The sequence below is a fragment of the Bos javanicus genome, chromosome 4 (genome assembly GCF_032452875.1).
Source record: "Bos javanicus breed banteng chromosome 4, ARS-OSU_banteng_1.0, whole genome shotgun sequence".
In the NCBI taxonomy this organism is placed as follows: domain Eukaryota; kingdom Metazoa; phylum Chordata; class Mammalia; order Artiodactyla; family Bovidae; genus Bos; species Bos javanicus.
The window spans coordinates 17,298,026-17,323,912 of record NC_083871.1 but is presented as its reverse complement, the minus strand read 5'-3'; the positions used below and the strand labels follow the sequence as shown (position 1 = coordinate 17,323,912).

General features: G+C 38.5%; 2 protein-coding genes and 1 non-coding gene across 3 annotated transcripts in view; all 3 read right to left on the bottom strand.

Annotated features, from left to right (window-relative positions):
* LOC133245778 (heterogeneous nuclear ribonucleoprotein A3-like) overlaps window positions 1-10,503 on the bottom strand; it is a 40,416-nt gene extending 29,913 nt beyond the window's left edge. The window contains 2 exon segments of the mRNA XM_061413299.1: window positions 8,540-8,600; window positions 10,287-10,503. Coding sequence (XP_061269283.1) covers window positions 8,540-8,600; window positions 10,287-10,503 — 278 coding nt within the window.
* The window catches only part of NXPH1 (neurexophilin 1), a 362,490-nt gene that overhangs the window by 133,683 nt on the left and 202,920 nt on the right, over window positions 1-25,887 (bottom strand). The gene's annotated exons all lie outside the window — the stretch shown is intronic.
* TRNAC-GCA (transfer RNA cysteine (anticodon GCA)) lies at window positions 16,592-16,663 on the bottom strand. Its single transcript has one exon. It is a non-coding gene; the product is annotated as a tRNA-Cys (tRNA).

Here is a 25,887-nt window from a genome sequence, read left to right as displayed (position 1 = left end):
TGCACACACCTTTGAATGACTCATGTGTAATATGCTGCAGATGGTCCTTCCATTTATTACTGAGTGTTGCTCTGCACTGTATCATAACTTTAGCCTTTGGACAGTAATTTGAACATTTTTCACCAGTGCCCCGTACTTTATAGACAGTACTTGGTAGTTATTAACTATCTATATAAAGAGCAACTCCAGTAATTTCAATAAATTACAGCTTGTAATATTATTTAAGAGAGCAAGGTTAAAATGAGTTTTTACTATTTTTAGCTAGCTTTGAAAATCTATCCAAAGATCTTGAATGAAATGATATCTTCCTCAACTGCATGTAAATCATTATAAACCTTATGTCCAAAAGTATTCATTATGGTTCCTACCAATTTAATGCTTTTAGTGATTATAAATTGGGCATAATTTCACAGAGTTGTTTTAAGATCAATAAACTTTCCAGAACTAAGCTAACTAACCTGTTTTCAACATCCATGCACTTTAATTTTCTAAACTCTTAACTTAAAAACTGAAAACTTTTGTGCATAAAAGGAAAACTTAAGGAGCAAATGTATAATGTCTTGCATTTCCATATTGGATTTTTGTGGCTTCCCAGGCGGCTCAGTGGTAAAGAATACATCTGCCAAGGCAGGAGACATGGGTTTGATCCCTGGGTTGGGAAGATAATCTGGAGAAGGAAATGGCAACCCATTCCAGCATTCTTGCTTGGGAAATCCCTTAGCCAGAAGAACCTGGCAGACTACAGTCCATGGAGTCTCAAAGAGTCAGATCCGACTTAGCAACTAAACAACAAAACAACTGGATTTTCATAAACATCTGACTAAATTTTTTCTGTGACCACAAAATTCTAAAATAATGTGTATAAACAATCTTTCTTAGACTTGTTTTGATAATGCAACAGTATTTCTGAAATAGATCCTCATGTACTTGATTCATTTTTATTCATTCCTTAGTTCTTTTTATTCCGTCTTTCCAAAATGGTACAAAGCAATTAGAACAGAGTACTAGATTTGCCTTAAATTTTGCCCAGAATTAAAATGCACATGGCCTTGACCAAACTCATTAGCCTAATGATAGTGAGATATATGAGGTTTTGTCCTCCCATACCATATGGGGTCTGGCTTCAAGGGAAAATGCAGCCATTATAAAATAACCTGGGCAGATAACAACTGCACCACAGTCTGTTCAAACCAAAACATCAGATCTCTGCTAAATTTATACATGCCAGTTCCAAACTTAGGTTCTTTGTTTATCCAGGAAACAGTGATGTGCATTTCTTTTTTATCCTAATCCATCACTCTTCTTGTATACCACTGGAGCATACTTGAATCTCCCTGAAGATAATCTATGCATTGTTTTTGGCATATGAATAGAATTATTTCTTTCACACCCCATCGTTCTTTACACTAACACAAAAAGGTCTCATTTAATTCAGAGGAAAGGAACATTCTAGTTTAAATAGTAAATTTGTTTCTATCATATCACCAGAAGTGATATTCTTGCCACTGACATTCCTCTTTTAAAAAAAAAAAAAAAAGTTAGTTTTGAGTTCTTTTTTATTTCCTTCTTTTTTAGGTGTTCTATTGTGCTTATGAGGACTCTTCTGACCTCAGATTATCAAGCAACAATGCATAAGTGCCTCAGTGTTCCCTGCCTGGTTGAGTCACTAAGAACCAAGTCTTTGTGTAGAATGTCATTGAAATGTAGCCTGAAGATAGATGACATCTAACTCTGTAATATATTAGTGACGTTTATATTTGCACCTTTTCATCTCGCTTTACTGTGAAAACCTTTCAGGGAAATATTCTCAAGTTGCCAAGTCATCCACATAGTCTCCCTTTACATGTCCCTTACTTTGATTCAGAGGGGAAAAGATCATGTTCATCTTGATAATAATAATAATAACAACAACAACTTCTGAATATTTTAATGATTCTAGTTGTCCATGATCTTCTCTCATTTTAACTGTGGCATTTATTCTCGTATATACCCAAGATAACCTATCCAGTCTAGACATCACTTCTTCCTTGTCCTTCTCTTTTTATAAAAATACTTTACATCCATGCAGTGCCTTTCATCTAAAGAACTCAAAGTGGTTCTTTTTCTCTAATATGCTTTTATATTCTCTAGAAACCAAAGAGGCTTCTTTTATTATTATTATTGTAGCTCTAGTCTTCTTTTATGGGTGAAATCTGGTCTAGTTGCTAAGAAGCATGGATTTGAATTCACTCTCTAGCAGCTTCTACCTTTTCACTTTTAAAATGGTTATTCTTTTTAATGCATTGAAGTGCATTTGACTATCATTTTTTAAAAATCTCCTTTTAAAAGTTACAGCGAAACTCTCTAGAAACCAATGAATCTCATTGCCACGGTATGGTGGGTTCTCCAGCTTCAAGATCTATAATCATTTCTTCGGTGTCAGTAATAAAATGCTTCAGTAGCCTCTCCCAGCCCCTTGGCAATCTGCCTACTAGTGTCAGGCCATTCCCCCTGCAATCCTACTACTCCAAGAGCCAAGAATCGTGGTGCTGCCACCATGGCAATTTGGAGCACTGAAGACCTGGAAGTCTTTTTTTTTCCTTTACATGAGATACTAGTTAGAGAATGCATAATGCATGATTAAGAAGCTTATTGTGTTGACAACATCCCTGAGTCCATTTTCCCCTCCACGCAGGCTTGCCGATCTACAAATGGCCTTTATTTCTAGCCTAACAAGCGGTTCCCTATTCTGTTCCATTTAGGCAATGAACATTCCCTTTGTTCCCCTGCCCAAAGTCACACACACGAGTGCCTGGCTACCCAAAAAATAGTTACTGGGACACCAAGCATATGTGAAAATTTGCATGAGTCTGTAATTTTCCTCTTCCTTCCAAGTAGGCCAATTCACTATCACTTAACGGTTATTTAATCAGTTGCTGTGTGCCAAGCACTGTGCTAGGTACTGGAATACAAAGATTAAGAAAATTCTAGTCTTGTTTTCAAGGATAACATTGTCTAACAGAGCTAACATATATAAACACAAATATAAACAAGATGAGAGGTGTACAGTCAGAAATATTACAGAACATTAAGAGAATGTGCAGAAAGGCTCTTAGCGTAGTTGAAGATGAAAGTAAGGAGATCAGCAAAGATCAACTACAAAAGAGGAAGTCTGTGCAGAGCTGTACAGAATGAGAAGGAGCTAAGTAGGCAGAGTGTGGGAACAAGCATCCCAAGAAAAAGGGAATCATGAACAAGCAACGATGATAAGCACCACATCCCATGTGGGGAAACACTTGCTGTTATGAAAGCATGAAATTTGAGAGTGCAACATGCCAGCACAAAGAGTGCCATTGTCATGAACCAAATCATGAGGAGCCCTATGCAGCATTCTGAATCCACAAAATGCATAATTAAAGAACACGTTAGCTGTGTATACCAGAAGTCTCAGACTTGAGTGTAATATTAGCACAAAACACTGCAAAGTATGCTAATGAACTTCATCCTTACTAACCATTGTAAAGAGACATTTAAAAGAAAAGGATGGGGCTTCCCTGGTGGCTCAGTGGTAAAGAATCCACCTGCCAATGCAGGAGACACAGATTCGATCCCTGGTCCAGGAATATTCCATGTGCCGAGGAGCAACTAAGCCCATGTGCCACAACTATTGAGCCTGTGCTCTAGAGCCAGGAACCCCAATTGCTGAGGCCACATGCTGTAACCACTGAAGCCCACACACCCTCGGGCCCTCGAGCCACAGCTCCTGGGCCAGAGAGCTGCAACTGCTGAAGCCCACACACCTAGAGCCAGTGTTCCACAACAAGAGAAATCACTGAAATGAGAAGCCTGAGAACCGCAAGGAAGAGGAGACTCTGCTCACCACAACTAACCCAGCTCAGCCAAAAATAAATTAGTAAATAAATGATTTTTTAAAATAAAAGAAAAAGATGGAAACTCAAGTACTTGGTCAAGGGTCCTTCAGGGCAGTGAAAAAGTCAGGGATTCTAAGCTGGGTGCCAAGACACCCTCTGCAGAAAGAAGTACCTAGAGTAGAGAAAGTATTAGAATCTGCCAAAAAGAAACCGCATGACATGATTATATTCTGAAATGTCAGATTTATGCTCTGTGAAATTCAATAAATTATAGGCTGCAATGGAGACTAAGACCCAAAGATATGTTAATTCATTACGAATATCCAACCATGGTACATCCCACCCACTATGATGTGTTTGCCAGCACTTTCTTTACTGAAAGTTTCTTGCCCTTTTCAGTGGTTTTCCTTATCAGGTTTAATGCATCCTTTGTTTGCAGTGAAGTCTGATGTGCTTAAAGAGAAAGAGGTCTCTGAGCAGAAATGTTAAGAAGATTGGATCTCCCCAGAACATGAGAAAGGACAGCACCTTGCATTTCCTATATTTACACTAACAAAAAGAAAAATGGTGTCCATACATCACAGATAACAGATTCACAAACTCAAAGATTATGTATCTAATTGAAGGTCACAGAGAAAATCAGTCATCTCAGGATTAGAGTCTAGGCCTCTGACTCAGTGTTTAAATCTCCCATTATGTTACTTATCTAACGGATTGTTGTGGGTTAATCTACAATTGCACTGGAATACAAAGATTAAGAAAATTCTAGTCTTGTTTTCAAGGATAACATTGTCTAACAGAGCTAACATATATAAACACAAATATAAACAAGATGAGAGGTGTACAGTCAGAAATATTACAGAACATTAAGAGAATGTGCAGAAAGGCTCTTAGCGTAGTTGAAGATGAAAGTAAGGAGATCAGCAAAGATCAACTACAAAAGAGGAAGTCTGTGCAGAGCTGTACAGAATGAGAAGGAGCTAAGTAGGCAGAGTGTGGGAACAAGCATCCCAAGAAAAAGGGAATCATGAACAAGCAACGATGATAAGCACCACATCCCATGTGGGGAAACACTTGCTGTTATGAAAGCATGAAATTTGAGAGTGCAACATGCCAGCACAATTGCACTTTGCCAAAATCCTTTCCAAAAATCCTTAGCTTGACATTGATCTAGGATAACAGATGATGCCTGAATCATAAGAAGCATTTCAGACTTTTTTTTTTTTATCTCTTTTTGTGATAACAAAGATCGGAAAGCTTTGTTAAGAACACTGATTATGAGCCAGTTTCTGCTCAAGCTCTGGTAAATGTTCTGAGAAATGGGGAATTGTAGAGTTGAAAGGAGCTGGTAGATTTCTAATGCAACACTCTCCTCTTCAGAAGATCTGTAATTCACATGTTTTATAGTCTACTTGAGACTGTATTCCACAGCATTTCCTTTAGTCACTGAGAGCTCTGTCAGAGGTTAATTGACCAGAGAAGACATTTATCATTCCAGGTTTGTCATTTAAGCAGAATAGCACCATCTGCATAATCTTTTCTGTATATTTGGACCTAATAGGATATACAAATTTTATAAAGGAGTAGGGAAGAGGTAAAGAGTTTTGAGTAAGTCTTCCCCTAACTTCCTATAGAAATAACTACTATTGCATAGCAACCAATTATGACAGATTCTTTAAAAAAAAAAACTTTGATAGTGGAAATAAAAAATTAAAATATACCTTTGCAATTCAACCAAGTCACATTTTATTTATATCAAAATATTGTATAGATATATGTATTGACTATTCCAATAATTGATTATAAATCCACTTTTTAAATTAGTTTGCACAAAAGAAAGAGATCAAGTGTTTATACAGTCTCAGTAGTCAACACAATTGTGGACGCATAGGATTCTTAAAATGACACCATAAAATGGAACTTAGAACAATCTTGTCTACATACCTTTTTTTAAAAAAAATATAAGTGCCAACAGACTGTACACATTGAGAGAAATACTGTACATCAGTTAGTCCAACCACTTTTTAGGGAAATAAAAACTGAAGCCCAGGGAAGTCTTTCATGAGTTAAGAGCCAGGAGTTGAACCCAGGTTTCTCTGTCTCCAAGCTGCCCTTAAGAGCCATCCTCAACTCATCTTTTCTTCTCCATGCTGACCTGTGCTTGCTCAACGACCACTCCAAAATTCTCCCATAAATCTCTAGTCGGAGTTTAAAATAACTTCTTAAATTTCTTAACACCCAATCTTAAATACCTTTTTTGTTGACTTACCAATTTTTTGACTGCTTCCTATCTCTTTACTTTGATGAACTTTCTACTTTGACAGACTTGTAAAACTCTGTTCATTCATTTGTTCAGAAAGATTTATAGATTGCTTGCTGGGCGTCATGTCCTCCCTTGATCTTTTTCAAGATGCTAACCTATTTCCTTCTGACTTGGCCTGTTCTCTCTGCTCTGTGGCCACCACGTATTCTTCTCCCCACCTAACTACAAGCATTTCTCAAGCCTTATCTCACTTTCCTTTTTGAGCACTTCCTTGCTCCTAATTGGTCTCCAGTTCCATGATTTCAACCATCACCTTCCGTGACTGAATAACAAAGTGACATCTCTGGGCTGGTTCTATTTCCTCAGAGCTTGGGCTACCTTCCTCCAGCAAGTGTTCACCTGGAAAGCCCAGGTTCACTCGAAACTAAACCTTCTGAAATGGAATATACTCTCTCCCCAACTTACCTCCCCTGAAGACTTTCCTGTCTTGATATAAATGTGACCACATCCAATCAGCAAGGCCTTATGTCAAAACTCATGCGTAACAGAGTTCTCTGATGCTCTGGGTAAAACAAATCTCCCAGAGTTGCCAATTATCCCTGCACATCTGTTCCTTCTTTCCCACTCACACTGCTTCTGCTTTAGGTTCCAAGGCCTGACCTATTTCTCCCTCTTCCCTCTGGCTCAATTATTATCATAAAAATCTTAAGACATACAGAAAAAGTAAAAGAATAACACAGTGCTCATCTGTAGACAAACAAACTAGATTTCATGATTTATAACATTATATCACATAAATATATATTAATAATATTTATTTTCTTTGTCTGGATCTTGGAGAAGGAAATGGCAACCCACTCCAGTATTACTGCCTGGAGAATCCCACGGTCAGAGAAGTCTGGCAGGCTACAGTCCAGGGATCACAAGAGTCGGACATGACTTAGCAACTACACCACCACCACCATGTCTGGATCTAGCTCTAAGTATAGGGAGAGAGATAGGAATGAGGGTGGATGAGTAAGGGCATAGGTGTGAATATACCTATAGACACAGATAAGACATAGATACAGATACAATGGAGATATACAAATACACAGACATATATTTTGCCGTGGACATGAATCTGAGCTAACTCTGGGAGATGGTGTAGGACAGAGGAGCTTGGGGTGCTACAGTCTGTGGGGTCGCAGAGAGTCAGACATGACTTAGCAACTGAATAACAGCATATTTTGCCAAGTAATTTGAAAGTAAAGAGCAGATATTAAGATACTTGTCAGCATACATCACTCCTCTCTTAAGAATAAGAACTTTCTCATACATTACCACTATATCACTATCAAAACTATAAATTAATAATGATCCACTAATATCCAAAGTCTAGGCCACATTCAAATATTCCCATTAATTCCACACCAAATGGCTTTTATAGCTACTGTGGGGTTTTTAACTATAATTCAATCACAGTTTACAAGTTGTGGTTTTATTTAAATATCTGATCTCTTTGATTTCCTTTTTATTTTCCTCCTTTCTATTTATTATTCATGATCATTTACTTTGTCTAAGAGGATGCCAGATAGCTTGAATTTATCTGATTGCTTCCTTGATATGCATTTGTCTTTTACCTCTTCCCCCATAGCCTGCAGAGGCTACATCTGTTTCAGTCACTTTAATTGATCCTCTTTATTTCACCTAATTTCCCCAATTTCTTATATACCAGGTGAACCTTTATTTCTTCTCTCCTCATGTTTTAATTCCTCTGCAAAATTCTACCCTGTTCCCACCCCTCTTAACCACCCCTTCCCAAACACCATTCCTCCTGCCTTATCAAGTCTGTTTTCTTTTTAAGACCTTCTCAGGTTGGTCCTGACCCACTTCTGTGGTTCCCTACTCCAACCTTGGTTTCAGGCAAACTGCTCCCTGGAGCACACCACATGCTTCCCTACCTCTCAGCTTTTCAGGACACTCTCATCTCTTCAAGTCCTACCTTCCAGACTTCACATGCTTCTTTCATGAAGCCTTTCCAAACCACTCCAAGGCCTACAATTGTTTTCTTACTGTGAACTCACTGACCTTAATATTTATGTGACATCATTCTTTTGGCAATTAGCTGTTAGTTAAAACAGGTGTTTAATATTTTGTCATAGATCACGCATCTCTTGTACCACACAGTTGTTCACGTACTTGTGTGTAACTTTCTACCTGGTCCCTCAACCATATTTTAAGTTCCATTAGTGTGGAGTTCATGCAAAGTTCTTTTTAAGTTGCATAATATGCATAATATTACATAAAAATATATACTCAAAAAATGTTTGTTACCTGACTTGTTGACAGATTATTAAAAAATGAGACAAACAAATGAGAATTCCAAATGAGAAGTACAGTTTGAAAGATTAATCTCTGTCAAGGCATCACTAATAGTACTTACTTGGAATTTTTATACTCACAAATACCAACCTTTAGAACCATACCCTTCCGCCACCAATAGCCTAAGGGAGTGGGAAAGAACAGGACTTTAAAAGGCACAGTTCTGCCCACACTAATGGTATGCCTTTAGGCAAGCTCCTTAAATACTTTTAATCTCAGTTTTATAGTCCTTACAATGGGAATAAAGACAGTTACCTTCCCTGTTTGTTGGAGAAAAACAAAATAATAATGATACAAGTGCATCCCTAGCTATTGTGATGTTCTCAATATTAATTGAATCTAATTCATGAAATTTCATTCTCTTGCTTAAAGTCTAGAAGAAATGAAATGCTCTTCAAATGCTTGAAACCCAGTCATTCTAAGAATGTGTAGATAGTAACTCTGAATATTAAATGTGCCAAAAATATGAATACTCATTGAACTGTGAGAACATGATTATCAAGTAGGTTGTGCAAAGTGACTGCTCCGTTCATCTTAGACAGGAGAGGGAATTTCATGACCAAACACAACTGCATATGTTTCAAAGGCAAACTGACCTTCGTGGTTCTGCCTCAACCACTCATTAAGATGTAAACACAATAACCACTTCAAAGGTAGTGTTATTAAGTGAGATAATCCTTGTGAAGTGTTTCACCTAAGGCCAGGAGGAGAAGGGGGTGACAGAGGATGAGGTGGTTGGATGTCATCACTGACTCAATGGACATGAGTTTGAGCAAACTCTGGGAGATAGTGAAGAACAGGGAAGCCTGGCATGCTGCAGTCCATGGGGTCACGAAGGTTCAGACATAATTGAGCAACTGAACACCAACAAATGTGTACAGTAAATGCTCAAAGGTTACTGTCTTGCTGTGGTTTCTCAATGCAAATCCTAAGCAAAGAGCTTTATTCCAAAGTTGTTCTCAGAAGTAACAGATGGAATTTTCCAAGCTATTGTTTCCTCCCCCTACTCCTCTGCTGCATCCCATCCTGTTGAGTCACTACCGTCTTCCATCACCGTTCTCTCCTGTCTTGGAGTCCTTGCCCAGGCTATGCTTCAGCTCCTGGAAGGACTTCTTGCACGTCACCTGCCCAAATCTTAAAGACGTGACTCCAGCCCTGTCTCTTTCATGGAGATTATCATTTTTCAATCTTTGATGGCCTTGTCCTCCTTTGCCTTCCCCAGTGACACTCAAATCACATTTAGTTCTATACTGACTTGTAACTACTTTCCTTTCCACAATAATGTGTCTTTTCGACCAACTAAATTAAACATTTTGAGGGCAAGGATGATGTCTTGTTCCCTAGCCTAGTTCAGTGTCATAACAGTAATTATTTGTTGAATTAACACAGGTAACTGACTGTGACAAAAGCACCTTCTGTAAACACAGATTCTGTGAAACTTTATACAGTGATAGTTTTTATTCATAGGGCTGTGAATCATCTTTCCAGAGACAGAAGAAAAACACACTTAGGCTGGAAGAGATAATATCAAATTGGAACCTTCATTTCTAAATCATTCCTGTCTCCCAAGGCCTCTTAAGGTGACAAATAAAAACTTTTAATCACTTGTGAAAGAGTCCAGATGACTTTTTGTGTTGTTCAAGCAGAAATATATTAGGATTCATCAGGCTTCAAGTGACAACAACCTAATCCAATTATTTTAAGGAAAGGGGGAATTTACTGATTCATATAACTCTAAAGTATGGAGCTGGTGTGTGCTATTTTGACATCAAATGATATTAGCAGGGCTCAGTTTATCTCTTAGCTACCCTTCATTACAATCTTGGCTTCAGGAGAAGCCAAGATGGCAGCAGCTCCAGTCTGTATGCTTCCCGGTTCAGTTCCAGGAGGGTGGTCATATTCTCTTTCCCAAAAGTCACAAAGGAAGTCTCTCTGATTGAATCCTATGAGCACCTTTGAGCCAATCACCAGGACCAGAAGAGGCAGTGCACAGACATACTGAGGCCCACACCTCCACACCCACATCTCTGGGTCACTGTTGTTAGTAGGCCTCCTGGGGCCACAGAGATGGAGAGTCAGGAGGGGAGGTTCCTTGGAGGCAAATGCATACAGGTATTAGAGAGTGGGTGAAGGTATACTGGAGAAACATTTGAACTCACAGACTACTAGGCATATACTAAATCTTTCATTCAGTGACTTAAGCAGGTTTCTCTTCTTCCATTAAGTACTAAGACTGTGCTTCCAGGCTTTTTTAATATCATGGTATACAGAAAATAATAATAATCCTGCATTACACTGAGTGCTGAGAAAGCCAGGGTCTCAACACTGCCTAGAACAGCAACTCATGGGTGGGAAAGCTATGCCTAGGAGGTAGTATGATTATGTGGAGAAACCACCTAGTCAAGTGAAATCTTAAGTCTTGGCTTTTAGATTCAGATTTGCCACTTACTTGCTGTAAGCAGGTGAGGCAAGTCTCAATTCCTTTTTCCTCATTGGTAAAATAAGGATAATAATACATGTCCAGCCTGCCTCACAGAATTGTTGGGGGCAAAGCCACATAAAAGCATGCCTCTCAATGTATTTTGTTAACTACAGAGTGTTATACAAATGTGAGGCATTATTCCTATTTGAGGGAACTGAGTTAACCAATTGAAAAATAAGTTGGGATATAGGAGATCTCTCCAAAAATGTCTTACACTGAGTTTACACTACTATATGATTTTACTTCATAGCTAAATGGATCCATAGAGGTCCGTGAGGTTGCTCAAGAGACAACACTATGAACACATGTTGGTCAAACAGGGTCAACCAGGATATGCAAACTTATTAAATTTTAAATTATTGATATCATTACTTTCAAAGATATCTGAAAGAACACTGAGCCTCATTTGCCTAAGCAAACAGAAAGTAGGACCAGGATTAACCAAAACCATAGTAAAGGGTCACAATGGACATATAATGGTAAGCTTAATCCCCTAAGCAAGAACATATGTTAACAAAAACACAGAAGCAAATTACAGAAGTCAAGTGGGGGAAGGAGAAGTCTCCAAAGACAAGGAGTGCTGACTAAGCAGCCTGATTTCTTCTGAACAGAAATTAGTGCTCCTCCAAAATGCAGAACTATGCCATGAACACACAGCACATGTAGAAATGTTCATCACAGTAGCCACAATCTTAAAATCAAGCTTGACAAGCAGGTTCTCAAATTCCTTTGCAAAAAGAGAAAATAACTAACTGAAGCCACAAAAATCTGTTGATTCCCACCTCACTTGTCCCTCCTAAAGTCTTTCTGCCTAAAAATGAGGATATAAAATGAAAAAAAAATTGAATTTTATGATTTTCCTCTTCTACCAGTTTCCTGCTATAAAATGTACTTTGGGAGAAGAGAAGGAACTGGGTCCAGATAATGTCAATTGACATACACAGAATTAGACACTACTTGAATTCTGGGTAGTGTGTTTAGCAGAAATTCAAACAAGCAAAACAGAAAAAATAATACATAGAATATAATGAATTCTTTATATGCAGATTCAACATATACAAATATAGAATTAAATATCTTGAATAATCTCAGGAGGCCCTCAAGATGAAAGAATGACATGGTGATTACACCTCTAAGAACAATAATACATTAGTAAAAGGCCAAATCCTGATTTCCCCTTTGCAGCCCCCTCCTAGTTTGTAAGCAAAATTTAAGTGTCACAAATATCTCAGTGCCTCAAAGTTTGCTCTGTTAAAAAATACAGGTAATTGGCCTCTTCTTGTCTATGCAAGGACATGAAGAGTAGGAAGGGGAAATGTATGTGAAAATATCACACTGTAGCCAGAGTAAGGTTTTTTCATTTGGTTTTTTTTTTTTTTTTTAACAGAAATTTAATCATGTTAACCCACTTCCTGCTTGAAATATTTTAGTAACTTCTATATGCTTTTAGGCAAATTCTTATTATTCTTTTATATTAAGATATTATTGACATACAATATTGCATTAGTTTCCCTGGTAGCTCAGCTGGTAAAGAATCTGCCTGCAATGCAGGAGACCCCGGTTCAATTCCTGGGTCAGAAAGATCTGCTGGGGAAGTGACAGGCTACCCACACCAGGATCCTTGGGCTTCCCTGTGGGCTCAACTGGTAAAGAATCTGCCTGCAATGCGGGAGACCTGGGTTCAATCCCTGGGTTGGGAACATCCCCTGGAGAAGGGAATGGTGGTTACCCACTCCAGTATTCTGGCCTGGAGAATTCCATGGACTGTACTGTCCCTGGGGTCACAAAGAGTCAGACATGACTAAACAACTTTCATTTCATATTATATTAGTTTCAAATATACAACACAATGATTCTATATTTTATATATTACAAACTGATCATCACTGTAAGTCCAGTTAACATCCATCATCATTAAAAAACAAATGAAAAACCATAGTGTGACTACAGTGTGGTACTTTCACATACATTTTTGACAGGAAGAGTGGTATTTGTGTGTGTGTGTGTGTGTGTGTGTATTTTTAATGGAGCAAACTTTGAAGCACTGAGATATTTGTGTGTGACACTTGAATTTTGCTTGCAAACCAGGAGAGGGGCTGCAAACAAGGAGTCAGGGAGCATCTGGAGAAGAGAGTATGGGGCACAGAGAAGCAAGATGAGAGATTCTGAGATGGAGTTTACCCGTGTGTTCAGGGGACATCAAGGAGGCTAGTGTGGCTGGAGAGGAATGCGTAGAAAAAGAGTGGTAGGAGATGAGGTCAGATAGCCAGCAAGAAGACAATCACATAGGGCTCTATGCTGCTGCTGCTGCTAAGTCGCTTCAGTCGTGTCCGACTCTGTGCGACCCCATAGACGGTAGCCCACCAGGCTCCCCCGTCCCTGGGATTCTCCAGGCAAGAACACTGGAGTGGGGTGCCATTTCCTTCTCCAATGCATGAAAGTGAAAAGTGAAAGTGAAGTCGCTCAGTCATGTCTGACTCTTAGCAACCCCAGGGACTTCAGCCTACCAGGCTCCTCAGTCCATGGGATTTTCCAGGCAAGAGTACTGGAGTGGGGTGCCATTGCCTTCTCCAATAGGGCTCTATAAAAATGAGCTAAGGACTATGAGATACACTCTGAGACGGAAAGTTAAGATGAAACTTAGTGGGGCCATGTGGGACTCCCAGGCACAGAGCCTTTTTGTCTCCCGTTTCTTGTAGGCAAGGCTCTAGCCATTATGACCTTCCTGGAGTTCCAACTGTTCTAACAGTTGCTGATCAAGGGAGGAGCAGCCAAGAAATTTCCTGATGCAAGATTAAACAGACCAGAGAAGCTCATCAAGATAAGGAGAATGACCAAGTGAGATGGGAGAAATATCACCAACCTCAGATATGCAGATTATACCACTCTAATGGCAGGAATTAAAGAGCCTCTTGAGGGTAAAAGACGAGAGTGAAAGAGCTGGCTTAAAACTCAACATTAAAAAAACTTAGATCATGGCATCTTGTCCCATCACTTCATGGCAAATAGAAGGGGAAAAAGTGGAAGCAGTGACAAACTTTATTTTCTTGGGCTCCAAAATCACTGTGGACAGTAATTGCTGCCATGAAATTAAAAGATGCTTGCTCCTTGGAAGGAAAGCTATGACATACTTAGACAGCATATTAAAAAGCAGACACATCACTTTGCCAACAAAGGTCTACATAGTCATAGCTATGGTGTTTCCAGTAGTCATGTATGGATGTGAGAGCTGGACCAAAAGAAAGCTGAGTGCCAAAGAACTTATGCTTTGAATTGTGCATCAAAATTGCTGGAGAAGACTCTTGATAGTCCCTTGGACTGCAGGGAGATCAAACCAGTCAAATGTAAAGGAAACCAACTCTGAATAGTCATTTGAAGAACTGACGCTGAAGCTGAAGCTCCATTACTTTGGCCACCTGATGTGAAGAGCTGACTCACTAGAAAAGACTCTGATGCTGGGCAAGATTGAAGGCAAAAGGAGAAGGGGGCAACAGAAGATGAGATGGTTAGATAAAATCACCGACTCAATGGACATGAGTTTGAGCAAACTCTGGGAAATAATGAAGGACAGAGAAGTCTGGTGTGCTGCAGACCATGGGGTTGCAAAGAGTAGGGCACAATTTAGTGAATGAACACCACCACCACCTAAAACAAGATTAAGAGACTGCAGGCCCTGCTCATACCCTAACCTTGTCAGAGACCCCACTTTTGCCCCCCATTATAAAAGCCCTCACCAAGTTCACTGAGGTTGAGACACAGTTTTTTTAAGCAGAAGCCTGATGTGTCTCCCTTTGCCTGGAAAAGTAATAAAGCTATCCTTTTCTGCTTCACCCCAAACTCTGGTCTCTAGGATTTTATTCAGTACTGGTGTTTAGAGAGGCTGAGCTTTCAGTAACAATGATGGGAGATTTGAGTAGAGCTCTAATGTAATCTGGCTTTCATTGTAATGAGATTGACTCTGCCTTCTTTGTGGAGGACAGTGTAAGTAGCAATAGCAGATACAAGGAGACTAGTTAAATGTCTACTGTTCTGCTATTTAACTCTTGTTTTTCAGTCACTAAGTCATGTCCGACTCTTTGCGACCCCATGGACTGCAGCACACCAGGCTTCCCTGTCCTTCACTATCTCCCGGAGTTTGCTCAAACTCATGTCCATTTAACTCTTATATTAATTTATATCCCTGTTTCAATTCCTTGGGGAAGTCTTTCCAATCTTCTATATTCTCTTATAATCCGTGTTATCTATCATTAACATAGTACTTGGCATCTTTGCAACTTTATATTTATTTATGTGATTATCTGATAAATATTTGTCTCCTCCACTGGTCTACGAGTTCCTTCAGGAAAAAGAGCCAATCAGCTTTTCCTTCTCCAGTGTCTAGCAGAGTATATAAACAAGTGGTGCACAATAAATGCAAATAAAGAAAGAAAGGAAGGAAGAAAAAAGGAGGGAAGGAGGAAAGGAAGGAAGATACGAAAGCAAGAAGGAAGAGGAGAAGGGAGAGGAAAAACATTCACACAAGAGTTATTTTGCAGATTTTGATACAATTGCTCCAAAATGATGCAATAATTTTGGGGCAAACAGAGAGGAGTTTTTGCCAAAGATGCAGGAAGGGTTATGCCCCACCATCCAAGGAAAGTTTGGTTCAACAAGAGATATCAGTAAAAGCTAACATTTATTGAGAGCTTACTAGATTCCAAGTGCTTATTTAAATCATCGTGTTGAATCCCCTTAACAGCCTTAAGGAGTTTATATTACTACATTTTTCAGATGAACAAATGTACTTAAGAGAGGTTAGTTACACAGCCAATAATCTACAGAGCTTAGAGCTCAAACCTTCCTGTTTAGCTGCCATGCACATTGCCTCCTGCAGGGACAGTCAATAGCAATTTTATTAAAGATTTAGCTCCTGCAATCACATTTCTGAAAATCCATTGTGTCAAACAAATAGCAGGGTTCGAATGCAGATGAATTTCTGCCTCTCATCTAGTGTGTACATTTCCCCCCAACAGAAACAATTCCAATCAGTGTCATATGGTTTCATTTGAAATTTTAATGAGGCACAACAAATAAAAAGGAGGAAGAGAAGAGAATGGGAAATCAGAGCTACCTAACCGTAGATCTGAGAAACTGTATTTGCTGCAGTATTAACGTACAAAACAGAATCTTTCATCTCAAATACCATTTAAAAGGCCTTGGTTTGTTTAATATATTAACAAAGAATATAATTTAATGTCACTGTGAGGCATAGAAAAATTCTTATTTCAAAGTGTTCAATAAGAATGATAATTGCCACAAAAATGAATCTCTCCTTTTGATAAATCTTTAGAGAGAAACAGGAGAAAAGTCAATTTTAGGCTATTCTTTGAAATCCTTTCATCACAGCTGCATAATGAAACATGAAGTTTCTAAAATATTTATGAAAACTTTCATTTTTCAAGTATTTACAGTGAATTTTACTTTTCTCAAAGAGAAACCTCCTATTTTTCTTAAAAGAATGCATGCATATGTAGTTCAGTCGTATCCGACTCTTTGTGACCCCGTGGACTGCGGCCCACCAGGCTCCTCCGTCCATGGGATTCTCCAGGCAACAATGCTGGAGTGGGTTTCCATTTCCTTCTCCAGGGGATCTTCCCAACCCAGGGATCGAACCTGGGTCTCCTGCATTGCAGGCAGATGCTCTAACTGCTGAGCTACCAGGGAAGCCCTATATTTATACATATATAAACATATATATGGTTAGAGACAGGGACAGAGATACATAAGTATATAGGTACGTATATGTCTATAAATATGAATATATATATATATATATTTCTCTTATAAACAGCTGGCAGGAATATAAACTAGTTTAACCTTTTAGAAGGCAATTAAGCACACATCAAATCATTATTATATAACTTTCATATTCTTGATTGATTCAATGATACATTGTCTATAACACTACACATAGAAAATCCTAGAGAAGCCACCAGATAACTACTGCTGCTACTGCTGCTAAGTCACTTCAGTCATGTCCAACTCTGTGCGACCCCATAGATGGCAGCCCACCAGGCTCCCCCATCCCTGGGGTTCTCCAGGCAAGAACACTGGAGTATGTTGCCATTTCCTTCTCCAATGCATGAAAGTGAAAAGTGCAAGTGAAGTCACTCAGTCGTGTCCGACTGTTAGTGACCCCATGGACTGCAGCCCACCAGGCTCTTCCATCCATGGAATTTTCCAGGCAAGAGTACTGGAGTGGGGTGCCATCGCCTTCTCTGAGATAACTACTAGACCTCATCAATGAATTTGGTAAAGTTATAGGATACAAAATTAATAAACAGAAATTGTTGTGTTTCTATACATAACAACAAACTAGCAGAAAGAGAAATTAAGGAAACAATTCCATGTACATTACATCAAAAATAAGAAAATATCTAGGAATAAAACTTACCTAAGGAGGCAAAAGACCTTTACTCAGAAAACCGTAACACTGGTGAAAGACAACGCCAACTGGAAAGTCACACAGTGTCCTTGGGTTTGAAGAATCAACATTGTTAAAATGACTACACTACTTAAGGCAATCTACAGATTCAATGCAATCTCTATCAAAACACAAATGACATTTTTCACAGAACCAGAGGAAATAAATTTAAAATCTGTATGGAAACATGAAAGACCCCGAATAACCAAAACAATCTTGAGATAGAACAGAGCTGGAGGAATCATGCTCCCTGACTTCATACTATACTACAAAGCTACAGTAATCAAAAGAGGATGGTCCTGGCACAAAAGCAGACACACAGATCAATGAAACAGATTGCCTAGAAATACATCCATGCACTTATGGTCAATTACTCCACAAAACAGAACATCAGAATATACAATAGAGAAAAGACAGTCTCTTCAATAAGAGGTTCTGGGGAAACCAGACAGCTGCATGTGAAAGAATAAAATTAAAACATTCTCTAGCATCATGCATAAAAATAAAATCAAAATAAAGACCTAAAAACATGATTGGACACTAAAAAACTATTAGAGGAAAACACAGGCAGAAAACTCTTCAACATAAATCATAGCAATATTTTTTTTTTGGATCCATCTCCTATAGTAAAGAAAAATAAAAGCAAAAATAAACAAATGGGATGTAATTAAGCTTAAAAAGCTTTTGCACAGAAAAGAAACCAACAATAAATGAAAAGACAACCTACTTAATGGGAGAAAATATTTGCAAATGATATGACTGATAAGGGATTAATATCCAACATATATAAACAACTTGAACAACTCAACATCAAAAAATCAAACAACCCTGTTGAAAAAATGGCCAGAACAACTGAAGAGACCTTTCTCCAAAGAGGAAATGCAGATGGCCAACAGGCACGTGAAAAGGTACTCAACATCACTAGTTGGGAATGCCAAAAAACTTCACAACTGTCAGAATGGCTACCATCAAAAAGAACACAAACAACAAATGTCAGCAAAGCTATGGAGAAAAGGGAACCCTGTACACTGTTGGTGGGAATGTCATTGGTGCAGACACTGTGGAACACAGTATGGAAGTTTCTCAGAAAACTAAAAATAGAACTACCATATGACCCAGCAATTTTACTCCTGGTGTATATATCCCCCCAAAATCCAGTAATCTGATAGGATATATGCACCCCAAAGTTCATAGCAGCTTTATTTACAATAGCCCGGATATGGAAGCAACTTAAGTGTCCATCAACAGATGAATGGAGAAAGATGTGAGATAGATATATATGTATACAAACCTTTCCTCATAGCTCAGTCAGTAAAGAATCTGCCTGCAGTGCAGGAAACTCAGGTTCGACTCCTGGGTTGGGAAGATACCCTGGAGAAGGAAATGGCCACCCACTCCAGTACTCTTGCCTGGAGAATCCCATAGATAGAGGAGCCCGACAGGCTCCTTGCATCCATGGAGTCGCAAGAGTCGGACACAACTTAGCGACTAAACCACCAAACCATATATATACAATGGGATACTGCCCAGTGATACAAAAAAAACCATGAAATTTTCTCATTTGCAGCAACATGGATGCACCTTGAGGGCATTATAGTAAGTGAAATAAGTCAGACAGAGAAACGCAAGTACTGTACAATATCCCTTAAATGTGGAATCTTCAAAACACAACAAACCAGTGAATACAACAAAAAGAAGCCATCTCACAGATACAGAGAGCTGACCAGCTGTTACCAGTGAGAAGAGGGAAACGGAAGGGACAGTTAGGGGTACGAACAATTTGGTATAAAATAAGCGACAAGGATATATTGTACAGCACAAGAAACACAGCCAGTACTTTATAATTATAAATGGAGTACAACTCTTGAAAATTGTGAATCACTACATTGTACACCTGAGATGGCTGGATGGCATCACTGACTCGATGGACGTGAGTCTCAGGGAACGCCGGGAGTTGGTGATGGACAGGGAGGCCTGGCGTGCTGCGATTCACGGGGTCGCAAAGAGTCGGACACGACTGAGAGACTGAACTGAACTGAACTTATATAGTATAATACAGCAACTATACTTCAAGAAAAATAGCAATAATACTACATTTAGTCATTTATCTTATGACTGTATAGAAAGATTAAGTATAGCTATCTTTGTATAATTTATAGTAATAACAACAACAAACATATAATCTAAACTAGAGACAATCAGCCATAAATATGTCATGTCCAAATACTGGAATACTATGCAGCCCTTAGAAATGAGTCTACAAAGCTACATTTGCTGACCTGGGACTGTGTTAACAGTACATAATTAAGTGAAAAAGTTAGTTTAAAAATAACAAGCATAGGCATTGCCTGGCAGTCCAGTGGTTAGGACTCCTTGCTTTCACTGCCAAGGGCATAGGTTCAATCTCTGGTCAGACCAATCCCACAAGCCATGTGGTATGACCAAAAAATACATAATTAAAAAAAATAGGAAGCATGTTTCTACTTTTTTAAAACATACATATTACACACAGAAATAAGTCTGAAAGAACAATTATCAAAATAATATTATCAAAATAATATTAGTTGTATATGGAAATAGATTATGAATTACCATAATGCATGTATGTGATGTATGACTCTGTGTGTATAGATACAAAGATACATATATATGATTTTCACAATTTTCCAATGGAAAAAGTTGGCCATGGTTTACATTTCTCTCTCAAAGACCAACTACCAATTTTTAGAAATTGAATCCTTATAGCCAGTTAAAAATGATGAGATATAAAATATACATCAAAGTCAAAAGTTTAAGATATTTAATAAAGGTACAGCTAATAAAACAAAATTTACCTAACAGTTTTGCCTAACTATATACTGAACCACACATAAATAATGGTTACCTACACCTTTTTACAAAGATATCCTACCTCAGTGGGTTATTTCGTCTCATCTGCATTTTCCCTAGGTCTTTTGAGAATGTTCAGAAGCTACATCGGGTGCCTTTCTATAATAAAAATACTACTGTGTTCCACTCAGCTTGTTAAGAAATCAAAGAAAGAAATTAAGTTAGTTTGGCATGATTTGTTTTTGATGAACCCATGTTGCCTCCTAATTATCACATTATTTTCCTCCAGATGTTTGCAAATTGAGTGAGCACAGACATTCTCTTTGTTGACATGCAGCATGAAAGCCCTGGACAATAGACTATGTTTGAAAGCTTTCGAGTTATTAAGTTTGCTAGCAGTTAAAATGGAGCTTCTCTGGCTGAAGAAACAAGTGTGCACATACTTTAAGACATGACGATAATTATTAAAATTGGCTATGTAAAAGGAATGAGCTAATGATGAAACATCCTCTGAAACCTATACTCTAAGGAAAACCCAGGATCTGCTCTTAACCACTTTAAATGAACAGAAGGTGGTACTGGTATGAAAACACAATCATACAAGTAAATAAAAGCAGACACTTACCTACACAGCTACAGGTAAAAACACTCGTATATCTGTAATTTGGCAACACACAGATCATCTTTAATATGCTTATTCAGTTTTTGCAGTTTCATTGCAGCATACAGTCCCCTGATGCATAATGAAGACCTAACTTCGGGCAAGGTAAACAAGGTAATAAAGCTGCAGTTTTCCCAATACTTTTATCTATTATCAGCAATAGCAGTGAGTGGACAAAACACTTGCCAAGACTATTGACCTCCATGTCTCTTTATCTACAAAGCAAGGTTAATGATGCCCGACTGGGAAAGGGGTTTGATGAATGAATGAGACATACTGTGAAGAAAAAATATTAACAAAGTGTGTGCTAAGTCACTTCAGTCGTGTCTGACTCTTTGAGACCCCATGGACTATATAGCCCACCAGGCTCCTCTGTCCATGGGGTTCTCCAGGCAAAAACGCTGGAGTGGGTTGCCATGCCCTTCTCCAGGGGATCTTCCCAACCCTGGGATCAAACCTGCATCTCTCAAGTCTCCTGCATTAGCAGGCAGGCTCTTTACCACTAGTACGACCTGGGAAGCCCTAACAAAGTAAGTAGTAATCTTAATACATATTAAAAAAAGATATAAACATACAATATTTTAAATATTCCCTTTGAACTGTAACAGAAGTGGAAGGAAGAGCTACTGTGAGGCTGGGAAGTTGATTAGGTTGTTTTATTTATTTATTTATTTTTGATTAGGTTGATTTATAATCTAAGAAACACAAATGGCTATTAATTTACTCTTGGCAAAATTGCCCAAATCAATACTTTATGGATTTAATGTGATAGCACTGGAAAGCTTATGAAATTACAAGGCAAGGAAAGTTTCTCTTTAGTGCTCCTGTAACTCCTTAATCTATCTCCTTACAACTATTTTTGAGAGAATGACCGAGAAGTCAGGATTCACCAAAAAAAAAAAAAAAAATCCTTTATTACAGCCAAATGCCCTGAACTGGTTGATTATATAACTATAAATATTCAAAAGGTAAAAAGAGAAAGAAGAGAGAACAAACTGGAGGAAAGGAAGAGGGAGGTAAGAAATGGAAGGAAAGGGAACGAAAGAAAATAAAGACTAGAAACGCAAACAATGAGCATGCCTATAAAATAAACTCCACATACTTGCTTACCTTTATCACACCCTGGATTCCCAGGAAGCCATTCTTGATATTCGTTATTATCTTGAAAATTTCAAGAAATTTTCAATTTTGAAATGTTTGTCAGTACATCTGACTTATTCTGCTAATTTCTTGCAGAATTTCTTACATGTGTGCTGGGAACTTCCTGACACCACAAGATAACTTTCCACACTACTGTAGACTTTGTAGTACTAGGTCAAACAACAAACCTCTGCTGAGAAGCAGACACAGAGGGGTTGGGTAACTGCACCCACTAGCTCCCATCATCACTTTGCCATGAATTTGACTTTTATTAAAAGATTTTTTTTAATGCGAACCATTTTTAAAATCGTTATTGAATTTGTTACAATGTTGTTTCTGTTTCATGTTTTGGTTTTTTGGCTTCAAGGCATGGGGGATCTTAGCTCCTCGACCAGGTATCTAATCGGCACCTTCTGCATTGGAAAGTGAAGTCATAACCACTGGTCCGTAAGGGAAGTCCCATGTGAATTTGATTAAAATTCAACAAAAGTATAAATTTCAACATACTAAGTGACCACTTGGAATACTGAAAACATATTTGTACAATGTGCCAGAAGGATTCATAGCACAGAACATATTCTTAATTTTACTTTCCCCTTTATAGCATCTTCCTTCACAAATTCCCTCCAAGCATGTATGATTCTCACACTGAATCCTGGTGACCCAGAACCCTCTACTGCAGTTCCTTCAACTAACTCCTACTTATAGTGTTTCACCATGCACATCATGCTGTCATCTTTCCTCTGTCAAGATTCTTGTTTGGTGTCTATTTCTTTGGAGGTTTGATCTCTGGCAGGTAATCTATGTAGAAAGATTGTTCCTCCCATCTAACACATTTATATTTTAACATGCTTTCTGAAGACATGGTGATTTAACCCAAAGAAATACGTGGGGAACCATAAGCCCTTAGACTGGCTGGTAAAGAGAGATTCAGGGGAAGGTGACCTCGTGTGCATCTGTACCTCACGCTGTGCTGTGCTGTGCTTAGCTGCTCATGTGTCCGACTCTGTGTGACCCAATGGACTGTAGCCCACCAGGCTCCTCTGTCCACGGGGATTCTCCAGGCAAGAATACTGGAGTGGGCTGCCATGACCTCCTCCAGAGGATCTTCCCAACCCAGGGATTAAACCCAGGTCTCCCACTTTGCTGGTGGATTCTTTACCATCTGAGCCACCAAGGAAGCCCAAGAACACTGGAATGGGTAGCCTGTCCCTTCGCCAGGGGATCTTCCTGGCCCAGGAATTGAACCAGGGTCTCCTTCATTGCAGAAGGATTCTTTACCAGCTGAGCTACCAGGAAAGCCCATGTGGACCGCATGGAACCCATCAAATCATATCATATAGATAGCTGACTAGCCTTCAATTAAAAAGCTATAAGCTACCACACCTGTAATCCTAACAGGTCAAAGGATGATATAATCATGGGAATGAAGATTTGGAAATAGACACTAATGAATTAAAAACAAAAGGGGAGGGAATTCCCTGGCAGTTCAGTTGTTAGTACTTCCTGCTTTCACTGCCAAGGGTGCCAAGGGCATGAGTTCAATCCTGGGACAGGGAACTAAGATCCCACAAGCTGCTTGGCATGGCCAAAACAAACAAACAACAACAAAATGGGGAGAATGTTTATAGGTGTATAAAATGGCATTGAAATGTTCATTCCTATCTAGTTCAACCTCCATTTTGTACCATGGAGAGTGCTTGAGTTACACACAGCTGTATATGTCAAACTATGCTCTGGTTCACAGATAAGCACTCAGTTCTTTTTGGAAAGTTTGAAGAGAAATGCTTGCCCACCTCCTTTGGTTGGAATCATCTCTCTTAATACTGATAGACAAATGTGAATTTACAATCAAACTGTCTCAAAAAGGCTATAAAGTATGGTTATTTTGGCTAGCAACATTGAAACAAAATGTTAAGATTTCATCAAAATGATCACTCTAGCAAGGAAATAAATCAAAATTAAACTTCAAAACTCTTAGCATGTCCAACAGCAGCACTTCTAAATCAAACAAGTACACTTTAATATTGTAACACCTTCACCAAGGGATTTCAAAGTCTTAATGCCAAATAATCATCCTTATTTACTTGAACTTCAAAAATGTTTTTCCTTTGCCTAGCATAAAGTAAAAGATAAAGATAGTTCTCCCTCAGAACTGCAGAATCAGAAAACGACTTTCTCTGTTATGATGCATTAGTAGAAAAAACTAGATCTGAGAGCTTGGCAGAAATTGTATCATGTTGAGCTCATTCTTTGTTCACATAAAATTATGAGATCACTAAAACCCAGGTACACATGGAGGATTACACAGGTGATAAGGATTTTCCTTTGTAATATTAGTTCAAAGATAACTGTCCAGAAATAGTCATCAATAAGAATGCACTTTGGACCATGAAACATCTTTGCCCTTAAGCTCTTCTGAGAGTATCTCAAAGTACTGCACCATCACAATCCCAATTTTTCCCCCCAGAAGATCTGTTTTCATGACACCAGTTTCTTGTTATTTGAGTCAAAATCGTGAATTAGCGAAGGCTTGCATTTTCTTCCTTTTTCCTCCCACTGACAAACTTTCAGACTGTTTCCTAATTGTTACACTCTCCATCTACAAAGACAAGAGTTGAAAACTCTTATTTATCATTCCTGCCCCAGTTTTAGAGTAAACGAAGAATCATCAAAATGGATGTTTTGGTTTTTTGAGTTGCTTATATATTGAGTTTCTAGACTTTTCCTAGCTTAGCTAGCATGGACACCAACTGTATCTAGAAAAATTACAAAGCCTGAGATATATCTTTGGACTGATATATGATTAAATTATATATGCAGTTATTTGTGAATATAAATAATTGGATATAAAATTAATAAAAAGGAGATATATATATATATATATATATATATTTCTCCCCCACCTCTGGCTCTCATTTTAATGCTGTATCTCCTATACAAGTGATTTTTAAATGTGATCCAAAATTCCCCTAGGGTAACTGTCAATCGTAAAATACAATTCATTTGATTTATATATAAATTACTAAAATTATTTGCAATCATTTGCCACTCATATCACATCAAAACCAGATTTTTATTTGGGATTCATTTTATCTGAAATTTGTGGTAGTTTTTTGGAGTTTTGTCAACAGCAATCTGTAATGCATGAAAAACTCCCATGTTTTCAAAGTCACATACCAACCCCCCAAACATTTCAAAGGCACAGAAAAGGTTTTTTCACTTGAATAACATACTCCAAGTTCTGTAGTTTAATTCCACCTCTCTCTCACCATCTCTTGCCCCTTCCAAACCACTACCCTCATTCCTATTCCTCTGATGTAAATCTCACCACATTTTTGAGAGTTTGTCCTGATGACCAACACATTGACTTCTGAGCCTCCCATTTATCCCTGAGAAGAACTGATCACCTCCTCCCCACTAGCTAAGCAGTTAATCTATCCTGGTTAACAATTTAAGTAAGACATCTGTGTTTGTTTCCTCAGACTGCTATAACAAAGTACCATAAAATGGGTGGCTTTAAAAACAAGAAATTACTCCCTCACCATTATGGAAGGTAGAAATCCAACATCAGTGTGTTGGCAGGGCCATACTCCCTCGGAGACTCATGGTAGAATCCTCCTTACCTCTTCCTAGCATGTGGTGGTCAGTGCCAATCCTTGACTCTGGTTTGCATCTGTATCACTCCAGCCTCTGCTTCTCTCACCACATGGCATTCTCCCTGTGTTTCTTCTCTGATAAGTACACTAGTCATATTGGATTAAGGGTTCACCCTACTCTAGTATGACTCCATCTCAACTTTTTTCTGCAAAGATCCTAGTTCTAAATAAGGTC